General features: G+C 35.8%; 3 protein-coding genes across 4 annotated transcripts; 1 reads left to right on the forward strand and 2 right to left on the reverse strand.

Moving 5' to 3' along the window:
- Positions 1–432: 432 nt before the first annotated feature.
- On the reverse strand, positions 433–5,050 carry FAR1 (FRS (FAR1 Related Sequences) transcription factor family). The gene is made up of 8 exons (XM_086239737.1): positions 4,825–5,050; positions 1,812–4,040; positions 1,647–1,703; positions 1,333–1,401; positions 1,171–1,239; positions 970–1,038; positions 825–872; positions 433–726 (listed from the first exon to the last, which is right to left on the reverse strand). Exons 2-8 carry the CDS (start codon positions 3,930–3,932, stop codon positions 670–672), a joined length of 2,490 nt encoding a protein of 829 aa, XP_086095863.1. The 5' UTR covers positions 3,933–4,040; positions 4,825–5,050; the 3' UTR covers positions 433–669.
- A 588-nt stretch (positions 5,051–5,638) lies between these two features.
- FHY3 (far-red elongated hypocotyls 3) lies at positions 5,639–11,964 on the reverse strand. 2 transcript variants are annotated; one of them, XM_086240494.1, is made up of 10 exons: positions 11,749–11,964; positions 9,621–9,769; positions 7,170–9,383; positions 7,032–7,088; positions 6,781–6,849; positions 6,617–6,685; positions 6,472–6,534; positions 6,332–6,382; positions 6,146–6,243; positions 5,639–6,063 (listed from the first exon to the last, which is right to left on the reverse strand). In XM_086240494.1, the coding sequence occupies exons 2-9, from the start codon at positions 9,621–9,623 to the stop codon at positions 6,187–6,189; spliced, it is 2,583 nt and encodes an 860-aa protein (XP_086096620.1). In that variant the 5' UTR covers positions 9,624–9,769; positions 11,749–11,964; the 3' UTR covers positions 5,639–6,063; positions 6,146–6,186. The 2 variants fall into 2 exon arrangements, with proteins under 2 accessions (XP_086096620.1, XP_086096621.1); XM_086240495.1 differs by lacking the exon at positions 9,621–9,769.
- Positions 11,965–16,155: 4,191 nt separating this feature from the next.
- On the forward strand, positions 16,156–21,857 carry LOC147287876 (putative protein S-acyltransferase 19). The gene is made up of 9 exons (XM_086241538.1): positions 16,156–16,602; positions 17,232–17,345; positions 17,894–18,298; positions 18,587–18,655; positions 18,784–18,855; positions 18,956–19,084; positions 19,192–19,272; positions 19,509–19,709; positions 20,396–21,857. Exons 1-9 carry the CDS (start codon positions 16,558–16,560, stop codon positions 21,464–21,466), a joined length of 2,187 nt encoding a protein of 728 aa, XP_086097664.1. The 5' UTR covers positions 16,156–16,557; the 3' UTR covers positions 21,467–21,857.
- The last annotated feature ends 1,075 nt before the right edge of the window (positions 21,858–22,932 follow it).

The following is a 22,932-nucleotide window of genomic DNA, read 5'->3' on the forward strand; positions in this document are numbered from 1 at the left end:
ATTAAAGTTTCAGTCTTCGGTTGACACAAAATGAAATTCATGTCCTGAATAAAGACATAAGGTATAGTTGAAGTCTTTTAGTTAAAATTTTCCCTTTTCTTTTTTGTATGCAAGGTTAGAACTCAAGTTCTATTTGGCCTATTTGATCCAATTTTTAACAATTCGCAATCCTACCGATTAGTTATTGATATACCTCTAATATTGAGAGATTTCCTAAGTTCAAATTCACCCACCCTCGATACCAAACAACCTTTCAACTCTTTATCCATAATAGAAGGATTCATATCCAGATAGATAGAAAGAGAGGAAAGATTGTTTGGTTGCAGATTTTTACAAGGGTAAACGTGGGAGAAAGAATTACATAAAAGAATTGGTCAATAATCAAGAAACAAAATAACTGGATCGAATAAACCCACCCTTAACAAGCAAAAAAAAGCGAAAGCAATCTTTTACAAATCAAGTATCCAAATGACATTGTGAGGTTTGAGTTAGGTAGTATTTTATTTAATTTACAACTGACATATATGCTCAACACATTGATATACAACGTAAGTTGATTCTTTGTTTTCAAAAGTTTGCAGGGGCCATGGCCCCTCTTAGTCCCTTCTAATGTTCCACCCCTGCCCGAGAAGCAACTACCATTACAGCTATATGGCAGGTGTTTCTTCCTCATGAATGTCTTGAAGCACTGCCATGCAACTGTGCAGATCTCAAATGAGGCTCATCCTGCAATTGGGATTACAAACCAGTATAGTAAAACCATAGATAACATCATTTCTGTTTCTTCAAGATATACATATACATGCCAGAAATTGCAATCAAACCTGCAAGCTGTAATTGAAACTAGTTGATGGTCGAAAGTCCAATTGTCCCTACGTCATATAAAGCACAATTTGAGAAAGTTGTCTTACGAAATACATACTTTTTAAACAAAATTAAGTGATTTGCATGAATATGAAAATACAATACCAGCCCATGAATGCTTTGTTGAGACCCAAAAAATCCATCATGGCTGGGTGCTATTGAATTCAGTTGTCCCTAAAGCAAGATGAACCCAATTCAATAAATATCATACAGCTGTTGTATAGATATATACTATCTTGTCTGTATGGTACCAAAGCGACTCCTTACATATTATGGTCACAACTTTATCAAGAGTTCAAGACTTACCAGGCTCTGCATACTCTGCTGGTTAACATAGTAACTGTCATGGGGTGGCTCCATTAAGTTCAACTGTACCTGCAAGCACCAGTTACAAAATGTCATAAATGATAATAGAAAAATGCGATGTAAAAATTAAACTAAATGATACAAGAAAATTATATGTAATACCAGTCCATGCACATTCTGTTGGGCACCATAGTATCCATTAAGGGCTATGCCGTCTGAGCTTAAATTATCCTACAAGCATGAAGCCCCAAATTAAGATAATACTGTAGGAACATGTAATTTTTTTCCCAGACTTCGTCTGAACTATGTAAGTAACTCCAATGTCCAAGATGTTCAGTAGTTAAAGAGACATCAAGAACAGATGTTCTTAATACATATTCAAGGAACATCTGCAAAATCAATCTTTTTTTGATCCAGTGCACTCTTAACACAGAACAGCGAAATTAGATCATAACTAGAATGAAGAAAGGACAAACCATTTGCTGCAAGCTGTCTTGTGCTTCGACAAGTAAAATATCTTGCTCTGCTTGCACCTGCAGTATAGAGCATACTTCAATTAACTTTCTTATTACAATTGGATCAAGCAAGATGGTTAAAACAAAGGTTAAACAAAACTATCAGCCATCAACTTCAGAACTGACCTTTCTTTTCCTATTTGTATTTTTCTTCCTACTTGTTTTTGCTGCAAGGCTTCCTTGATTCTCTTCTTCTGCTTCACGAATGCCATGAATATTGCTGCCAAACTCTACCACAGTATTATTAGAGTTATTCACATTCACACAATTCTTCAAAGCTTCTACAAGTGTGCGAAAGGCAATATTGTAAGTCTCTTCAGATAATGATCCTTCTTCACTCAATTCAATGGCTCGTTTACATAAATCATTGTAGCGTTGTACCCTAGTCTGTACTCGCTCTGTTTCTTCAACCATTGATTGCCTGATTTTTGCATCTTTTGTCCACCTCTTCATAATATAATGAGGTGGTATGCTTGAAAGTCCACAAATTTGGAGAACAATCAGTGCATGTCGACAAAGGAAACCTTTGTACTCGAACAGACGACAGGAACAAGAAACCTCCGACTTTGTTTCATTCCAGGTTATCATAAAATATTCATCCTTCTCACAGTCTTGAACTCTGAATGTCGTAGTTGTTCCATCTTCGTGTTCCTTCTTTGGCTGGCAGCCAACTACACCTAAAACCTCAACTTGGAACTTTTTGAATACTGCATGCGTGTAAACTGTTGACATTTGTTTTTCCCAAGGAGAAGGAGATTTTAATGCAGGCTGTTTGTGCCATGTATCAAAATCTGCAATTTCTTCCTCTTCATACCTATTTTGTAGAATTGTCCCATATTGTTTCACAAACTCTTTCAGAGTAATTTTCTTGTGTATGTATTTGTCAAAGAAAGAGTTCATACTTTCAGAACGCTGAGTTGTACACATTCCAGCTAAAAATGCATCTCCCATATAAGTAGGCACCCATCTTTTCCGATCTTCATACAGCGACCTAATCCATTCGTCATCTTGAAGTTCAAATCTGGTAACCATTTTCCACCATCGCAAGTCAAACTGTTCATCTGTTAATGACTTAAAAATACACTTGTGAAACTTTGGCGAGAAATTCTCATGCCGTTTGATTACATGAGCAAGAGTTTCAGGGATCTTTTCCAATATATTCCAAAGTGAAAAGCAATGATGTGCACCTGGAAAGACTTCGTCAATGGCCTCCTTCAAGGTTTTGTCTTGATCAGTGATAATCACTTTAGGAACTTGCCCACCCATTGCTCTAAGCCATGTCTTCAACAACCATACAAATGTTGATTTAGTCTCGTCTGCAACCAGCGCACAACCAAGCATCATTGACTGAAAGTGGTGGTTCACTCCAACAAAAGGAGCAAAAGGAAACTTATCAGTAAATTTGATATAGGAGGTATCAAAAGAGACAACATCATTAAAACTCCTATAATCACTCCGACTTTTTGCATCGACCCAAAACAAATTTCTCACACACTGCTCTTCATTCAAATCTATAGCATAGAAGAAACTGGGATTCTCCTTCTGGATACGCTTAAAGTATTGAAGCATTACTTGAGCATCTCCCTCATCCAGACCCAAGTCTCGGCATTTATCAAACTGATACTTTGTGCCTGTCCGAAGAAACCCAGTATTTTGACTCCCACCAGATTGTCTAGACATCTCAACATACATCTTTCTAGTCCTCTCACTAACTGCATGCAAAATGTCAATATTATTCTTTTCAGCTAACTTTACATTCCTATGAATCCGAAAATGATATGCTAGAGCAGGTAAAAGCTCATGATTATGCTCCTTTATGAATTCATGAATAATCCACTTTCCATCTGCCCTTCTTTTCACATGCATGCTGGCTTTGCAGTCTGTCTTTTTCACAGTTGGTCGACGACTAGTCCCACTATCAGATTCTGGTGTGACTCCATATCTTGAACATGCAAATTTGGCATCAATAAATTCTTTTGATTTCTTTGAACGCCGACTGTTTTTTATTGAAGTGGTGAATCCCATAGACTTTGCATATTCTTGATAAAATGAGTATGCTGCCTCATGTGATTCAAATTCGATGCCATTACATGGTTCAAAATCTGCATCCCCCTCAAAGACTTGAATGTCCCTTTTAGGAGAACTGATGACCACACTACCTCTAGTCTGCACTTCATCCACAACAGCAACCATACTCACATTTTCATTTACTATACCACCACTCATATTGTCTCCACCATCCACCATTGTCTCAACAAAATTTTGACTTCTATCCTTGATGTTTAGCTAAAAGTAGCTTCTTATTTGTTTCAGACAAGAAACTCCAATCTTTCCAACAGACCATCATAATAATACCTAAAAGGGAAAAGGGTGTAATACCACTTAGAACATATCAGTTTAAAGACTAGAAATTGTTGTAATGTATGTTACTCTTAAATCCTATAAAATTTTAAAAAACAAAAATAAGATGAAAGAAAACCAAAAACTACTGCCACTATTGAAAGCAAGTGTATGCTAAATTAGTTAGCACTCTTATGGTGATGCAAAACACAGGTGATTGCACTAAGTAAGCCTTAACAAGTACAAACAACACCATTTCCATCACTATTGGCACATACCAAAGTACAACTCTCTTACCAAGTACATATACAACATAGTCAGCCTAGTTCAAACTTCAAGCAGCAATTGCCAATATATTCCAAATGAAATTACAATATAAACTAAAACAGTTTGAAGTAAACAGAGCGTGTATGACAGTAATAACAATTCCACAGCAGTTTGATTTACTCATTCTTGACTATTTTAGGTCCATTCTTCGATTCCAAAGTAAGAAATATTCCATCACATTGTGCTTATTTAATACCCAATAAGAAAAGTATGGTTTTTTTTTTTCAGCTCTGCTTGGCAACAAAGAAAGCTGAGGATATGAAAAGAAAGTGTAAAGTCTAGACCTTTAGCTTGGAAAAGACAAAAATACCATATGATCCAAATTATTAACTCCATTTTTTCTTTTTCCCACGATTTCTCAGCAACCAAACAGGCCATATTACGAATTTCTCAACAAAACCAACAAATTTAATAAATTCGAAAAACAGAAGAAGGAAGTAAAATACGAAGTTAGAAGGAGAGAAAGAGAGACCTCAGGTGAAGACGAAAGAATCACAGAACGCACGGAAGATGAAAACCGCGGCGAGTGTGGTTTTCCGCGAGTGGGCGAAAGCGTTCGAGTTTGGGAAGACTTAGGGTTTGATCTTCACTCGCTCACTCGCCAAACAATTGGGGATCTGACAGGATCTGGCTAATTCCACTCGCCTTTCACACACGCTCTAATCTTCCTTCTCTCGGCGCGTCAGTGTTTCACTGTTTCCTTATCTGGGGACTTGGTTTATGATTGTGGGTTAATATCTGGTTCACGCCACACGCGTAGCGCGTGATTAGTTAAATTATCAATAATAATATGAATGATTTTTTTTTTCTCTTTTGTTTTTGTTAGTCTCAATATGAATGAGCAACCTAATCTGGTCCAAAGGAATTTCCCTAAAATAACCACCGTTTTTGGCTTTTTTGGGGTAACAGCTGATTGTTAGCTTTACTTTATGAAAATTATTATGAAGGACTATAACATTATAGGACATACTGAGGTGTAATCAGATCTTGAATCATTCATACTATTGCACCAATTAACAGTTAATAGTCACTCTTATTCACATGCATAATTGCGTAAACAACTGTGAACTATTGATTGGGGTTGATTTTTACTGTATGAATGAGGGTGAACAGTTACTAGTCACTCTCATTCAAGTGTATGGATTTGTTTAATAAATAAACGTGGATTCAAAGAGTTTTACAGCTTCTTGCAGTAGGAAGTTGCACAAGCAATTGCAAATACGCAATGGGACCAAAAGTCAAAGGCAAAGCAACTGCATTAGTGCCCCGCCAATGCAACAGTTCACTCTCAGAAAAGAAGCAAACTCCATAGTTAATTCAACACCCACGCGCCCCAGAATTCTTTCAAAACAAAAAGATAAAAAGAAGATTGTATTTGGCAATTTGGCATTACTACTTGTGGACAGCAGAAGCAGAATCAGTCAAGGGCAATGGACTAGAAACAAGTTTTTCTGATTTCAACTAACCCTATTGAGGCCAAGTAATCAGAGATACAATAATACAACAGACTTTACAAAGATACGAACCCTGCTTAATTTTTCTTCCGACTACCAATGAGATCACATATAAATAGATAACAACAGCCTACTCTATCTTGTCTTATTATACAGGTACCAACGAGGAGGTTGTCCATTGTAATCCTTCTGTCCTCAAGGCATGATGCATTTCATTTTTGTACAGGAGAGATTATCTTCAATAGATCCCCCTTAACCTACAGAATCATTCATTCAAATCAGTTCCACTGTCTATTTCAAGCAAAACTTTAGCTAAGTGCCAAAATATTAGATAAATACCCATTTCGAATGCAAGATACCAACACTGAGAAATGTCTTCCTTAAGCATGCCTTGATGCATCATCATGCAATGGAGCCGTTCTTACATTGGGGTCATCCTGGCATGAAGAGAAAACTATTGTAGGGCAGTTCAAGTAAAAATACACGATTTCCGAAAGCAATTAGCACCATGTCTAGGAAACTAACCCGAATGCCATAAGCGAAACCAGTTGGTGTTCGGAAAAAATCCATCTGTCCCTGCAAGCATAATGCCGCAAATTATAAAAGGCAACAATTGGAACGTGGTCATAGGCTAAATAATTTTGTTATCATCATAGGGTACTAACCATCATGCTCTGTTGAGCACTGTAATAACCATCATGGCTTGGGGCAATAGAGTTCAGTTGTCCCTGCAAGTATGAAACCCAGATTTCAAAGTTAGATTCATTTATGTTGTAGTATCTTATACTCATTTTAATGGTTATGACTTACAAGGCTCTGGATGGTCTGTTGATTCCCATAGTAATTTTCCCGTGTAGGTGCCATTAAGTTCAATTGAACCTGCCAAAAAAGAGGTACATAATGAAAATAGGAAAAAGAGAAGGGAAAAGAAACAAAAACTATTCATTGCATTAGTAAATGAAGGCATGTCATACCATTCCTGAAACACTCTGTTGTGCACCATAATAGCCATCAAGTGTTACTGCTCTTGAGCTCAATTTGTCCTACAAAATATGATTCCAATTACAAAATATTACCATAGTCAATTAACTCTAGTCGAATAGACTGTAAGAACTTTTTGATTTTTAATACTGTTGCAGAACACAATATGCACACAGATTATGTAACCTAATCTAAACAATATTTGATTTTCATAAAAGATAAAAAATCATAAGACAAGACAAACCATTTGTTGCAAGCTATCTTGTGCCCCAACAGTCATAACGTCTGTTTCAGTGTTCACCTGCAATTATTTCGAAAGTCATCTTTAAGGAACATAACTATAACAATAACATTATAAGTTCAGTCACTTTCAACAACAAACCTTTCTTTTCTTTGTTGGATTCTTTTTTTTATTTGTCTTGCCCATACTCCTATTTTGATTATCGTCTTCAATGCAAAGCAAGCCATGATTGGCAGATGTACCAGCTTCTATCAGACTCTTACTAGAATTATTTACACTCAAACAATTTCCAAAAGCTTCTTCTAGAGCACGACATGCAGTACTGTAACTCTCCTGAGACAGAGATCCTTCCTCAATCACTTTCATTGCCCGTTGACATAAATCATTAAATTTTTGCACCCTGGATAGTACATGGTCAGATTCTTCTCCCACCAAATGCCTGCTCTTTGCATCTTTTGTCCAGCGTTTTAATATATATTGAGATGGGATTGCAGAAAGGCCACACATTTGGAGAACAATCAATGCATGTCTACAAAGATAACCTTTGTATTCAAATAAGCAGCATAAACAAGAAACTTCTGACTTCATTTCACTCCATGTTACAATGAAATCTTGATTCTTTTCAAAATCTTGCACTCTGAAAGTAGTGCTCGTCTCATCTTGTCTTTCACTTTTAGGATGACAAGCAACTGCACCTAAAACCTCAACTTGAAATTTCTTGAATACTGCATGTGTGTACATCCCTGAGACACTCTTCTCCAAAGGCGAAGGAGATCTCAAAGTGGGCTGTTTGCTCCATGTATCAGAATCTGCTTTGGCTTCTTCTTCATACCTATCTTGTAGAATTGCTTCATACTGTTTCAGGAACTCTTGTACAGTGGTCTTCTTATGCACATACTTATCAAAGAAGGAGTTCACACTCTCAGATCGCTGAACTGCAGACATCCCAGCCAAACAAACATCCCTCAGGTATGTTGGCACCCACTGTTTTCGATCTTCATACAATAACTGAGTCCATTCATCCTCTTTGAGTTCAAATTTATCAAGAATTTTCCACCATCTTTTTTCAAACTCTTCATTTGTCCATGACCTGTAGATGCATTTTTCAAATTTCGCCATAAATTTTTCATGCCGTTTAATTACATGGCCAAGATTTTCAGAAACCTTCCCCAAAATATGCCACAAACAAAAACAATGATGAGCATTCGGAAAGACCTCTGAGATAGCTGACTTTATTGATTTGTCATGGTCAGTGATTATTACTTTCGGAGCTTGTCCACCCATAGCTTTTAGCCACATCTGCATTAGCCAAGAAAATGTTGTAGCACTTTCATCTGATACCAAAGCACATCCTAGCAGCACAAATTGATAGTGTTGATTCACCCCAACAAATAAAACAAGAGGCATTTTATATTTGTTCCTAATATAGGTGGTATCAAAAGACACTACATCACTGAAATTGATGTAGTCATGCCTACTTTTGGCATCAACCCAAAACAAACTTTTGAGACGTTGATCTTCACCCAAATCTATTGCATAGAAAAAATTGGAATTCATATTCTGCATCTGCATCAAAAAATCAAGCAAAATCTTCAGATCTCCTGCCTCTAATGCCAAATTCCGACCTTTATCAAATGGATTTTTGGGATCATTTTTTAGACCAACCACATTTTTGTATTCAGCAAATTGTCTAGCCATTGCAGCATACATCTTCCTTGTTTGTTCACTGACCGCTTGGGCTGGTAAAAGCTCATGGTTATGCTCCTTCACAAAATTATGTATGACCCATTTCCCATCTGGTCTTCTCTTCACATGCATGCTAGCTTTGCAGTCTGTCTTTGAACATGATCGCCGGCCAGTTGTATTTTCTGGGTCTTGCTTGTTCTGTCTGGCACGTGGTCTATTATAGGATTTGTCATACTCACGCTTGGTCCCATATCTCGAACAAGCAAATTTTGCATCAATAAATTCTCTTGATGTCTTCGAACGGCGGCTATTTTGGATTGCAGTGTTGAATCCCATAGACCGAGCATACTCCTGATAGAAAGAGTATGCTTCCCCATGTGATTCAAATTCCATACCAAAAAGTGGCTCAAGATTTGTATCCTCTTTAAAGACTACCATATCTGCTGTAGCAGAATTCAAATCCCCACCATTTTCCACATGTACCTCATCTCTAACTTCCACAATATTTCCACTCTCAATATCTCCGTTATGCAGTTTTTCTTCATGTTCCAACATGTTATCAATTGGATTTGGTTCTCCATCTTCTTTATCATGTTCACCAGAAGGCAGTCGAAGATCTATGTCCATGGTGAGATTATTTAATTTTAACTGATGATTATCAGAGAATATCTGAAAGAAAGAAAGGACAACAGTTGCTAGTGATTCAAATAAACAATAAATCAAACTATGCTATTAAGCTATGAATCTATGATCAATGGTGACAACAAAACAATATAGCTTTTTCATTCTCTTACATAAAAGTAAGAAAAAGGGTTGCAAACAATTTTCATCATCATGGAAATGACAATATTAATAACAAAATAACATGTAGATTCCTGGATTAAAGTAAGAAAAAGAGTTGCAAACCATTTTGGAAGTTCAAAGTACAACAGTAACTAACAGCTCCAACTAGATTGTCTAGCCTTGTCAATGTGAAAAAGATGACATCCTCCTCTTCCAACATAAGGGACCACTATCACCTCCCATGGTATCTTAATGCTATTATAAAGCTTTGGCTGAAAAGAGAAAAAAAATAATAATGTTTCCTCCTTAATAAATAGTTAAAGAAAAAAGCAAAAGCATTAATCCTACAGGACTGAATATTCTACAGAAATAGCTGAATGAACCACTATCACATATTGAAACTGTGATTGTTTGCAAGGTTTATCAAAACTAGAGTAAATTGGAAAAGGGTTTTCACTCGAACACACATTAATCACCAAAAGTATTCTTTGTTCCAAAAAAGATATCCAGGACCACATGATTCAAGAGTCAGTTATAGGTGTGAGAATTTTCTGTCCACCAAGGGTTTTCCACATATTTGGAGTGTACAGCAGCCCTAACATTATTAATATTATGTCCTATTTGCAAAGGTATTCCAATCCAGGCCAAAGTGAAGCATCTATGTAACCTAGTATACCAGAACATGGTGGTAACACACTCCTTCCTGAAGGGATAGGGTGCTGCCCCGAACTCATGTGAATACCTTTTGAAAGCATATGTATAATAAATCAAAGCAGCAAAGGAACAAAACTTTAAATCTTTTTTACTTTCTGCAAAAAGTTTTAGAGTAATCTTTCACAAATTTAGCTAAATGATAGTGATTTAGTACTAAATTGCATTTCACTGGATTCTAATCCTTGGGCATTTTTTTAACAAATTATTTGCAAAAAATTCACTGAATGCTATGAATGATATAGAGTACAAAAAATTATGTGCAACAAATGGCCAGTTAATAGTCATCTTTTTGGTGATCATTTAATAGTCATTTTTAATACAACTTAAAGATATTGAACAATGAAAACAAGAGACACTCTGGGTCATTCAGTCACTATTCTTTGTCATTTAATATTATAATTAAATTATGGCCATATATGCAACATGACTACAAATTTTGCTTCTTGAGTTCTTTCCAATTTTTTTCCTTTTGTAGATTCTGCCAACATAATATAATATCATATGTAGAGTCAAAATTGGAGAGTAGAGGCAAAACATAAAAGCCAGTCAACAATTTGAAGTTTGAGATGAAAATTCTTCAAATTGTTAATAAAAAAAATACTCACTTTCATATTTAATGTACAACTTTTCCTTTTGAACTAAGTATTGATATACTTTAATTTATCAGATATGCATTTACCAAAATGTTAATAAAAATATTAGCATACAATCTATCCCATAAATTTACATTCAGGGAATCATTATTTCTACCACAGATGTGGGATTATTTTGACACAATCAAAAAGTTTGAGCTACATTTGGCAGCAGGATAAGGGTGGTTTATCTGTATTAAAGTGCACACACCCACAAATGGAACCGCCCACAGAGGGCCAAAGTACCAAGCCAACTAGACAATCCAAATCAAACCCAATCAAATTCACACGTCCCACATCCTGATTTATCATGCAGATTCTAATCCCAGGAAACTTGCAACTATATTCCCAAAAATACAAACCACCATGTCATGGGCTCCATATAGATATAACAGGGCAACCGTACTTTCTATGCTAATACTCCACAAGCTCCAAGTTGCACCCTTTTTCATCTTTTTGTCTTTTTCCCTCAGAAAGATGAATATGAGGTTTTATAGCGCATGTGAAATTCCACTTGGGAGCCCAACTAAACTAAGCCTGTTTAATAAATAACTAAGTCCCAAGTAATAAAATTGATAAGCTGGGCTGAAAATGGAAAAACAAGTTTTGCTTAGAATTTGTAGTTGAACATTGATACAAAGACTCAAAACATACTCTACAGTGATTGAAAGTCCTCATTGTCCATCCCATTTCATTATTTTATGTCAAATGCAAGAAAAACCAGTCACCCAGATCACACACATACACTCTTCACAATCCATACAAATCCCAAATTACACAACAAATAAATTCAACCAAAAACAAAAAGAAAGAAATTTAAAGCAATGAATTTGTTCAATAGCAAATAGAGGGCGGGAGAGACAGAGAGAGATAGAGAGAGAGAGAGAGAGGGAGAGAGAGAGTACCTCCAACTCTCTCTGTTTGTATTACATATGGAAGAAGAAGACGGAGGAGAGAGCTTCGATCTGAGACTGCGAGCGAAGATCTCACACGCGACGCGAGGGGGGGTGGGCGAGTGGACAATACGAGTCCCTCCTTCGTTTATTTTTGCCCCCAATTCTTTCTGTTTAGGGTTTTTCCAAAACGCTCTGAAATTCAATCTGACTCTCACCTTGGGCCACTCGCTTTTCCTTTTTGCCCTTTTTATTTAACATCCCGCACTCGCAGCCACACGCGTCGCGCGTGCCAGCGCCGGTGTGTTTCTGTAATTAGAGAATGGGAGGGTAGGCCACCAGCGAGCTTGGGATGTGGGTCCCAACTCTTGCAAAACACACATGGTTGGCCAACAAAGTCAAAGTCAGTTCTGTTCTCCACAACCGAAAGAGTTGGTCTCATAAAAAATAATAATAATAAAAAAAAGGGTTGGTCTCAATTCTCAAATGTCGAGTATTTATTAGGGAGATTATATGATGTAGACACTAGACACTTGACAATTCATCATTTATTGCATTTCTTAGAAAAATTGCTATACGCGTTTGTTTTTGGTTGTCATGCATGCACTCCCAATGCTAATAAAAATCAATATTTGTTATGATAGGACAAAAATAATTCTTTATATAGTTTTCTTGTTATGGTGTATTGGAGTGTCAATATAATGTTTTGGCATAAATTTAATTTAAACACATAATTATATATGTCATTTTAATAGGGTCCACAAACTTTAAAATGTTTCAAATATACACTCGATTTATTATTTAAATTGAAAAATGGACTTTTGTCGATCGATTTATTGAAAGATCAGTTAAATGTCAGCTTGGCTTTTACTGACGAAGATTAATTGGCAACGTAGCGCCAACTCAGCATACATTTTCCACCAAATGAACGACACATGTCTACCTGACACGGGCCCACACACTCATCACCTCTTTCCCGCTCATCGAATGCTCTCATGACCATTTAGTCTCCCAAAAACATCACGTTTTCTCCCAAATTCGAATATAAATATCTCACCTGTGTTCAACAAGCGAGAAAAAGATGATGAGTTTGTGGGTCCGTGTCAGGGGTTAGGTGGACATGTGTCACTGTGTAGCTCATTTGCCAGGAAAGGTATGCTGAGATGGTGCTACGTCGCCAAGTAATCTTGGTCAGCAAAAGCTAACTGACATTTAACTGATCTCTCAACGAATCAATAGACGGAAGTTCATTTTTCAATTTAGATAGTAGATCAGGTGTATATTTGAAATATTTTAAAATTCGTAGACCCGTTGAAATGACATATATGGTTATATGTCTAAATTGAATTTATGTCTAATGTTTTCTTCACACACGCTATATTAAGTTGGAGAAGAAATTTGAATGGTTGAATTACAAATATCAAGTTTGTGGACCTAAATCTAGTAAAGGTAAGTATAAATGTTGAATACCATAGGTACAAATGTTGAATACCACAAATAAAAATGTTGATCACTAAGGTATAAATGTTAAATACCAAAGGTATAAATGGTGAATTTCAAAGGTACTAATATTAAATGATGTCATATGTACGAATTTTGAATACCAAATATACAAACATTGAATAATAAAGGTATATATGATGGTGAATTCTAAATGTATGAAAGGTGAATATCATAGAATGAATTATGAATAACAAAGGTATAAATATTGAATATAAATATTTTTTTTTTTTATTACAACACAACATTATGAATGTTGAATAAAAAAGGTACTTATTAAAGACTAAATCAAACTTATAAATAATGAATTAACATGTATAGTTTAAAAAATTTGATGAATTATGAAGTCATAAGAAAATACCTTATGCATTCCAAAACTAAAAGTTTATTATGATGCCCTAAATTTGGAGTTGGACTTCGGCCTAACAAGTGTAAGCCATCGATTAATTGGTCAAATCTCATTCTTTTTTTTTTTTTTTTAGAATAAAGCAAATCATTGTATTAAAACAGCCAAAAAGGCAGAGAGAATACAAAATATGAGCGTAAAGGCTTACAAGAAAACAAAAACCCACAAAAGTAGAGCAGAAAAGCCCACAGAAATTCGAAGATCTCATAACATCGGCATCGAGCAGATACTATAGCCATCAAACGGAGCCAGAGAGGCACCGTAGGAATTAGCGAACTAGTCGCGTTTGGGTTCACGATCCTACCAACATCTCTAAGTCGAGGCTGACAATAGCGCAAAGTGGCGGATGTGGCAATAGTAACCGGTGGAAATATGACCGGTACCGGCGAAAATAATGACTCCCTAACACCTTGTGATGAGCGCCAGAGAAAACCTGAAAGCATCAAAACACAAAACAAACCAAAACAAACAAAATCTAAAAAACTCTCACGAAGAGAGGTGGAAAAACTCTCACGAAGAGAGGTGGAAAAACTCTCACAAGGAGAGATGAAAACACTCTCACTTATTGGGATGAGAGTATCCCAAAGGACAAAAATAAAAACACAGAAAAAGGAAAAGAAAAACAAAAGAGAGAGGGGCGAGGGGAGGAGCAGTCTGTGAGAACACAAAGGCCGCCCCTCCCCCATGGAGAGGTTAAGGAGAGGAGATAGTTTTTTCTTTTGGGATGGCGGCTATTATGGGTATAAGATTAACTTTTGGTCAAATCTCATTCATATGCATGAAAACACTCATCACATGTCGACCAAAAAAAAAAGACTCATCACTTGAAGCTCGTGTCTGCAATGTATAGTTGAAACAATTTGTTTCTCTTTAATTTGAATGTATTTCTTTCGTGCGATTAATCTTCACTTTTATTGAGCACAAATCAATTTAATTGGTTTTGGTTTTTCCTATGGATATCAGTTTCCTAAACCTATTATATGATTTTGAGTTAATAATAATTCATGATGACCATTCTATATTTATATTTGTGCTTTCAAAAGGTAAAACTTCATTGGTATTCCTAATAAAATACTTTCATTCTTGTTATTTCTAAACACTAATTCGTAAAAATATCACCCCAAGAAATAAGTTTAGGATCTCTAAATTCAAAAAATTCCTTTATTTTATAGAAGGAGGTTTTCAAATACTCAACGTTGTGAATAAAAGGGGTATTACTAGAATAGACACCATCGGAAATTTATGATTTAAAAATATAAATATAAAGGTATAATCATTATAATTTATTTATTTAGTACAAAGTTAACACCATAGGATGAGAACGAGAAACACACATTTTTTTGGAATGCAAAATCTCCATTTCTCTTAATAATACTTTACAAGCATAATAAATGAATAATACTCATTTCCAAATGTCAAAGCTACAAAAAAAACAACATGCAGATTAATAACTATTTATTTTGGTCGAATATAACTATTTATTTTATGAAAGCCACAAGATCGCAGTCATTATCCAAGTTGAACCCTCCCAACCGATGAGAATATATATATATATATATATGTACATAATACATTGACTAGGATGTATATACATATACATATATATATATATATAACATTGCATGTAGCTTCTAATAAGTGATTTCTCATTTAAGAATCGCATATGGGGCCCACATGAGTCGTTTTATGTTAATTCGAATTGTTCATTTTTCACATCTTTATTGATAGATCATCTCTACAAAAAATCATCCAAATCGAAAACCGTTTACCCATTTAATTAAGCGGTCAAAATTTAAGTGTTTCGTCTATATATTTGATCCAAATTAGATATCTTAACAGTTTTCGATTTGAATGATTATTTTGCAGGGATAATATATCAATGGAGATGTAAAAAATAAACAGTTTATATCGACACAAAACGACTCGTGTGAGCCCCACAAAGGAAATTCCTCATTTAATACTAAATAAAGAATCCCTTATTGAAAGCTACTTGTATAACATTGAACATGTCAAGTTGTTTTAGAAATTTACCATACAACCGTGAATAACCAAAAACAAAATAGGCCGTCTTTGCTTTTGCTTGGTCTTCTTCCCCATAGTACCAAAAATAAAAAGGAAAACAAAATTCGGTGGCAAGATTGGGACATTTGATTATTTTTAATTTTTTCATGATATTCCTTGTAATAAATATTTTGTTTAAGCATTATTAAAGTGATGAAAAGATGATTACAAAAACCAAATGATCAAATAAAAAATGCGAAGGAAATATTTTTCTAAGAAAAAGCATGAAATAAAGGTAAAGTTGAGAAGAGGGAGAATAATATTTGGCGTGGACCCAAATAAAAACGCCAACATTAATATAACGCACCAACATCATCTTTTTGATGTTTTCAACCAACAGCACACCTAATAGGCTAATACACATGTCCACTCTACACATTACACATTCGTATACTGGTCAGTCTGAGTCTGTCAACGGCCCGACTCCTTTGTGTTTTCATTTTGGCTTTTTCTTTGCTTCTTCAGCAGCAAACCAGCACATTCCACTCCTTTTCTCACTCGCTCTCTTTGACCCACTTCCCCAACTGGGTTTTCTTTTGCTCTTTCTGTTTTCTCAATTTCACTTTATTTTCCTTGTTTTTTATTTAGTGGTTGTGTTATCTGTGCCTCTGTGGGATGTGGCAATCGAGACTAGACTACAAGTACCGTTAAAGTGAAATTCTCACTATCTTTTTGGGTTTGCTAAAAATTTTATTTCTTTTTGGCTTTTGGGTTACAGAGGAGGGGAGTACACTCTCTCTCAAAAGCCCTCTCCTTTTTCTTTCTATTTCTAGTCCTCCTTCATTCTCTGGCTTGGGACTGTTAGGGTTTTGGTTTGGTTTGGAGGGTGGGATTTTGGTCTGAATTGGGCAGTTATGGTGAGGAAACATGGATGGCAACTGCCTGCTCACACCTTCCAGGTATCTACATATCTCCTCTATTTGAGAATTTTATCTCATTTTGTTCATATCACTGTCTGTTTTTGTTTGTCTGCTAAAATTTTGATTGGGGTTTGTTTAAACTTTAAACCACTTACTTGCTGATGTGGGTTTCTCTCAGCAGTGCTAAATATGAACTCTGATCCTTGTTCTGAGTCCACGTTTTCATTTGTCGATTCTTGTGTTAAAGGTCAATCTTAATGGCTAACATTATTATTCTTACTGTTAGTTAGGTCCTTGAGGTATGCTCTTTGTTTTCTTTCAAGGAGTACTGGGATTAAATTATGCACTATTTGGTTCCCAATCAAGAGAAAAAGAAGGAAAAGCTCAATGCTTGAGTTTTATGTTTGTTTAGGTTGTTTAAACTTGAAACTTACTATTTTTTTCCCCAAAAAATGGTGGTCTGGTTGAATGTTACTGTCGATTTCTGATTCACATGTTAAAAATATCTAGCAAGGCGGCCTTTGTTGATTTTTCTTTTTGTCTATCTATCTACGCATTTTCTGGACACTGGGTTATCCTTTTCTTTTGTTTTCTTCCTTAATTTCTCATGATTTCTTATCGATTTTTTAAATTGAATTATCATCTAAACCATGTTGTTTACTTGATAGGTTGTCGCTATTACTGTATTCTGCCTGTTAGTGGTTGCATTCTATGCTTTCTTTGCTCCTTTCCTTGGAGGCCGCATCTGGGAATATGTTTTGATTGGAAGTTACTCTCCAGTGGTATGTGAAATTATTTAAATTTATGTACGATAAACATTTTAATTAAATAAAAAGTTTCATTATCTTTTATAGTTGCATTGTCTTATAGATAAGTATATCTGGAAAAAAAAATTGAAGAAAAAATTCCATTAGTATTTGGTTTGGAATATATCCCAAAATCTGATCCACGCTGTGATTTATTAATCAAACCTTGGCATACAGTCCTTGCTCCTGAGTATTATAGGATTGAATCCCCAACCTCCTGTAGGATTCCAAGAATATTTCTTCATTATTTTTCCAGTTGTTGGAAATGCAGATGAGGGCTCGATAAAAGGTTCATATATGTGGGTCCAAATTGGATTGAGTTTTTTAAATTAATATAATGTGGACAAACTAGATTAGAGTTTCTAAACTGGAGTTAATACTGGATTGATTCTCTATGTTAGTCACCTCATGTAGTGCTTTATCATTCAATCAGAATCATTCATAGTTTCATTTTGTCCAGATCGATATAGCTTTATGTCTCAATCGTATGATGTTATTCCCATAATCTTGTAATGGCATTGCAGGCACTGCTTGTCTTCATTCTTTATGTTCGATGTACTGCAATAAACCCTGCAGATTCTGGCATTATGTCCAAGTTTGACAATGGATTAAAAAATAATATCAATGTAAATCATGGGTTGTCAGCAAAAGACCTGCCTAGAAAATTTGGTGAAGTTGGCACTGGGGGGCATTCTTCTCCATCATCAGTTTCCAGAAGTTCCATAGCAGGAGCAAACTCTAGTAGGAAAGGCTCAGTGGGAGAACTAGGGGATGTAAATATTCCAGAAGAACCCACAACCAGAAAATCTTGCATTGGAGGAATCTTCTGTGCATTGTTTGTACATGAAGATTGTCGCAAGCAACAGGAAGGGGCAGCTGAGCATCAGGGTAGTGAAGAGGCTTTGTTCTGCACATTGTGCAATGCTGAGGTATTGCATTATCACAAGTATAGTATCATAATTTATCAATTTAAACATTGATCACTTCTAGTCATTTTAGTTTCTTATATGTTTCTTTGTCAAGGTGAATACTCCTTGTATATTGTATGGGAAGTTGTGAGGCTTCTTCCTTTCCTAGGAAGTAGCTATAGAACTATAGAAGTACTTCAAGTCATGTTCTGATTATACTTCCTCTCAATAGATTCTTTCCAGTTCTAAATGAATAAGACTATTTAAATCTTTTTTCTTTACTATTCATGAGTACGTTTCATGTTGCAGGTCCGCAAGTTCAGCAAACACTGCAGAAGTTGTGATAAATGTGTGGATGGTTTTGATCACCACTGTCGGGTATCTTTCATGTTGCTTCAAGTGCTCTATATGGACAGGGATCTTGGATTATTGTGCAACTTTTTTTTTTGGGTTGACATTTATTAATCTTTTTTCTTACGGTAACCTCAATTCGTTGCGTGCTGCAGTGGCTTAACAATTGTGTGGGACACAAGAATTATGTGACTTTTATCTGTTTGATGGCCATCAGTCTTGTTTGGGTAGGTATTGCAGTCTGATAATTATTATGTGTAGTAATAATCTTTATTACTAATGATTTTCTCTCTCTCTCTCTCTCTCTGTGCCCATTTTGGTGTTCAGCTTCTTATTGAAGCTGGAGTTGGTATTGCTGTTCTAGTGCGCTGCTTTGCTAATAAGAGAAGCATGGAGGCAGAAATTATTGATAGACTTGGAAATGGTTTCACTCGTCCCCCATTTGCAACAGTTGTGGTACATATTATATTTTAAATGCTTTAAACTAATGTTAGCATCCTAATCTTTTGCCAGTATCAATTGCAGAAGAATTCTGTGCTAACAGTGGGTCTCATTTTGTGTAGGCTGTATGTACTGCAGTTTCTGTGCTGGCATGTGTACCCCTTAGTGAACTTTTCTTCTTCCACATGATACTAATTAGGAAGGTTAGTGCCTGTGGTTAGTTCTTTAATTTTTCATGATGCTATGGTCAGTCATAAAGGAGTTTAAGGGAGAATTTTATAGTTTGGAACTATGCAACTAAATATCAGGTTGGAATGCTAGTAGTACCAGGCTACACATGAGCAGAAAGGAGAAAGGAAACTATTAGATTAGGGGATACCATTTTGAAAGTCATTCAAGTGAAATAATCGTATTTTTCTAAATTTTAAATTTGCATTAGGGTATTACAACCTACGAATATGTTGTGGCCATGAGAGCCATGAGTGAAGCACCTGGAGGAGTAGATATGGATGAGGCCATGCAAAATATCGTGTACTCCCCATCAGGATCTGCTACAACTGGCTTGAGTGGTGGGAGCTCTTTAGGTCTGCAATACAAGGGTGCATGGTGTACCCCTCCTAGAGTATTTGTGGATTATCAGGTACGTTAGTATTCACTTTATTTCTTGATTTTATATTTATTGAAAACAATTGAAAGTGATTTGAATCAGACTCACCTTAGGCTTCAAATTTTGACATGCAGTTCAATATTTTCTCTTTTGTTGGATAAGGTTCTCCTCCCATAGTTTTGATGTATCTGTAACTTGATATTTTTTTCCTTTCTATTCTTCCCACTGTTTTCTGAAATTAGTGCCAATCCAACAGGTCCCCTTTTGAATTTATATTAATGTAATTAAAAGAGTTTTGTTGTTTAGTCCTTTTAGTCTTTTCTTCATGTTTATATTATCAATAATTTGCTGCTCAGGTGTGAGGATTTACAATTTGGATGCTGTGAATTGGAACATTTTTGCTTAATCCAAATGACGGCTTAAAAAATAACAGTCAATGTTTTGAATGGATATTGTAAGGAAGAAACTTATTTTCAAATTATCCATTGCATAATTTTCTTGCCCTTCAAGTCCTCTTCAGTCCTCTTCCCTTCTCAATATTTTTGAGTCCTCAATTAGTGGCTTGTAAGAATGGGTACAGGAATTTCCTGCATTGACCCATTCTATGTTTCCGGTCTGTGGTTTGATATTATATATTTTTATTTTCTCTGCAAGTAGAAACTTTATTTATATATATGTATGTATATATTTTACACATGACACAAGCTTGGGTGCATTAGGATGAAGTTATACCACATTTGGAGCCTGGAATGGTCCCATCAACTATTGATCCGGATGCAACTGGAACTACAGAAAGAGAGCAAAAAGTCCCAAAAAGGCCTGTTCGTATTAGTGCTTGGAAGCTTGCAAAGTTAGATTCCAGTGAGGCCATGAGAGCAGCAGCCAAAGCCAGGGCATCATCCTCTGTTCTACGGCCCCTTGATAAACCTGATCTTGAAAGCTCAAGTGGCAATGTGAGTGTGAGGAGTAGTGTAAGCACTGATACAGGGGCAAATAGAGAGATCAAGAATGAGCTGAGGTTGTCAAGAAATTCGTTTGCTCCAAGTCAAGGTAGCCGAGATGAGTATGAAACTGGGACTCAAAGCATAAGTAGCTTCAGTAGTCCAAGCCATGGTCATGAAGCGGTCACACTTAGCCCTCTACCTCAGGGTCAAGCTCTGGGGCGTTTTAGTGCGGCCACTTCAGTCCCCAGCTTTGTTCCTGATCGTCCATTAACTTCCAAGGCAATGCTCCCTAATGTCAGTCACACAATGTCACATCCCTTAAGATTTGATGAAAATATCATGCAGAAGAGAATTTGTACTGATCCAGTGCTGCTTTCAGCTCCAACTACTTCTCTTTTCAGAGATGTTAAAAGGACATCTGTTGTTTGGGACCAAGAAGCAGGGAGATATGTCTCAGTTCCTGTATCAGCTTCTGAAGCTCGGAACAGGTTATCCGCACAAACAGGATTTTCAAATCCCAATGCAGACACAAGCAGTTATAGCAGAAGGCCAGTTATTCCGCCACAGGAGTATTCATCTTCTGCAGTGAAGACTCCAGCGCAACAAACAGAGAAACTGATGTATACAGGGGACTCCATATTCTTTGGCGGCCCGCTTTTAAGTGCACCAGTTAGGGATAATTTGAGAAATGAAAGGAGTTTGGGTTCACAAGAGGGCCAAGAGAGGGCAGCACTGAACGTTCCTAGGGAGTCTAGATTCAAACGTGATTCTGCCTCAAACCAGCTTCCAGTGTTCGTCCCAGGGGGTTTTGAGCACAACCTTTCTTTTGGGTCTGGTTTGAAATAGTGTTAAGCTTATGACCTGATTGTTCTGACAAATGCATGTAAAAATTCTTCCTCCTCATGAAAGGATTGAACAGTGGAGGGGTATGCATGTCTGAAATCAGTAATGGGAGCTACGCTTGATCCCTGCAACATGGCTGCTTGAAATTGTCGCAAACAGACTTCTCTTGCCTGTTCAAGCAGTTTCTTTGATGAATTTCTGATATAACACACCGACTTAGCTGACGTCTGTAAATGAGGCAATCTTAAGAAATGCCCCTTGTAGCCAAAGGATTTCTGTCTAACAGACCTCCATTTATGCACTGTCATTTTTTATTTATTACCCAGGTATTTTACCACTATTGAGCTGGAACATGTGGATGTAATTTTGTAGATTTATCCTATTTACTTGCCAATCTTCTTTTTCTTGCCAACTTCTTGATGTTACCAAATCTCCAACTCTCTTGCGTCTTTCATTAAAGTTTCTGCCATGTGTCATATGTGGTAATTATAATAAACCATAGTTAATTATTTAAATTAATATATTAAAATATTTTGATGTTAAGAGATAAAATAATAAGACCAAAAATAAAAATAAATAATTCTTATCTTCTCCCAAAAACTTATTTTAATTTAAGAATAAAACAATATAAAATATGAAAACCAACAGCCCCCATTTCCCATACGCAGCAACTGCAATAGGGGCATGCTTGCTTGTGTAATGGTAGTGAGAGCCAAAAGAGCAAAAGAAGATGAGAGAGAGAGAGAGAGAGAAAAAAAAAATAGAGGAGAGAGATAGAGAGACGCGATACCAACTATGGTATTTCGTAAGTTATTATCAAATACCATATATGGTGAATTTTGCGGAAACAACATCAAGGGAAGGTAATATCTGAAAATTAAAATTAAAATTATAAATATTACAATTTTTCAATTACAACGTTACCCTTGGACAATCTACTTTTTTTACTTAGATTACCAACAATCATTTCACGCTTTATTCTTATTTTAAAGGGGAAGAGATGCATCTAGATTTATTTATATCCAATAAGCATCTTAATTTTATTAAAGACATTAGTATTGCTAGTGACAAAACAAACAAATAAATAAAATATGAGAAATAAGAAATATATAGTTTGGTTATCCAGAAAATTCTCAATAATTAGGTAGACGAATCTGAGACATGTTGGTTCATTTGGTTATAAACTTATAATATTGTACAAGACGATGGATAAGAATAAGAGTAAGCGTGTCAAGCATGTTGTCTCAGACTTTCTGCAGCTTCAAGATATCAAATTTTTAAAGCATTCTTCTTTTTTTCATTTACACTCCATCTCTTTTTTTAATGTATTTTATATATTTTTTTCTAAATCTATCCTCTATGGCTTTTAAAGTTTTGTTTTAATTATTTTTCAGTAATATGATATGTTGAATAATTGAATGCATATCCCAATAATTGGTGTGGAAGTTCAACTCTGGTTTAAAGCAAAA

This window comes from Dryas octopetala, chromosome 4 (genome assembly GCF_963921425.1).
Source record: "Dryas octopetala chromosome 4, drDryOcto1.1, whole genome shotgun sequence".
NCBI classification, from domain to species: Eukaryota; Viridiplantae; Streptophyta; class Magnoliopsida; order Rosales; family Rosaceae; genus Dryas; species Dryas octopetala.

Coding starts and splice junctions, on each gene's coding strand:
- FAR1 (XM_086239737.1), bottom strand. CDS start 3,932: ATGGTGGATGGTGGAGACAATATGAGTGGTGGTATAGTAAATGAAAAT. Junction 1,704..1,811: donor ATACAAATAGGAAAAGAAAG/GTCAGTTCTGAA, acceptor TCTATACTGCAG/GTGCAAGCAGAGCAAGATAT. Junction 1,240..1,332: donor AACAGAATGTGCATGGACTG/GTATTACATATA, acceptor TGGTGCTTGCAG/GTACAGTTGAACTTAATGGA.
- FHY3 (XM_086240494.1), bottom strand. Junction 6,686..6,780: donor AACAGAGTGTTTCAGGAATG/GTATGACATGCC, acceptor CTTTTTTGGCAG/GTTCAATTGAACTTAATGGC. Junction 6,244..6,331: donor GTTTCGCTTATGGCATTCGG/GTTAGTTTCCTA, acceptor TCTTCATGCCAG/GATGACCCCAATGTAAGAAC.
- LOC147287876 (XM_086241538.1), top strand. CDS start 16,558: ATGGTGAGGAAACATGGATGGCAACTGCCTGCTCACACCTTCCAG. Junction 18,656..18,783: donor GTTTTGATCACCACTGTCGG/GTATCTTTCATG, acceptor TGCGTGCTGCAG/TGGCTTAACAATTGTGTGGG. Junction 19,710..20,395: donor GAGTATTTGTGGATTATCAG/GTACGTTAGTAT, acceptor TGGGTGCATTAG/GATGAAGTTATACCACATTT.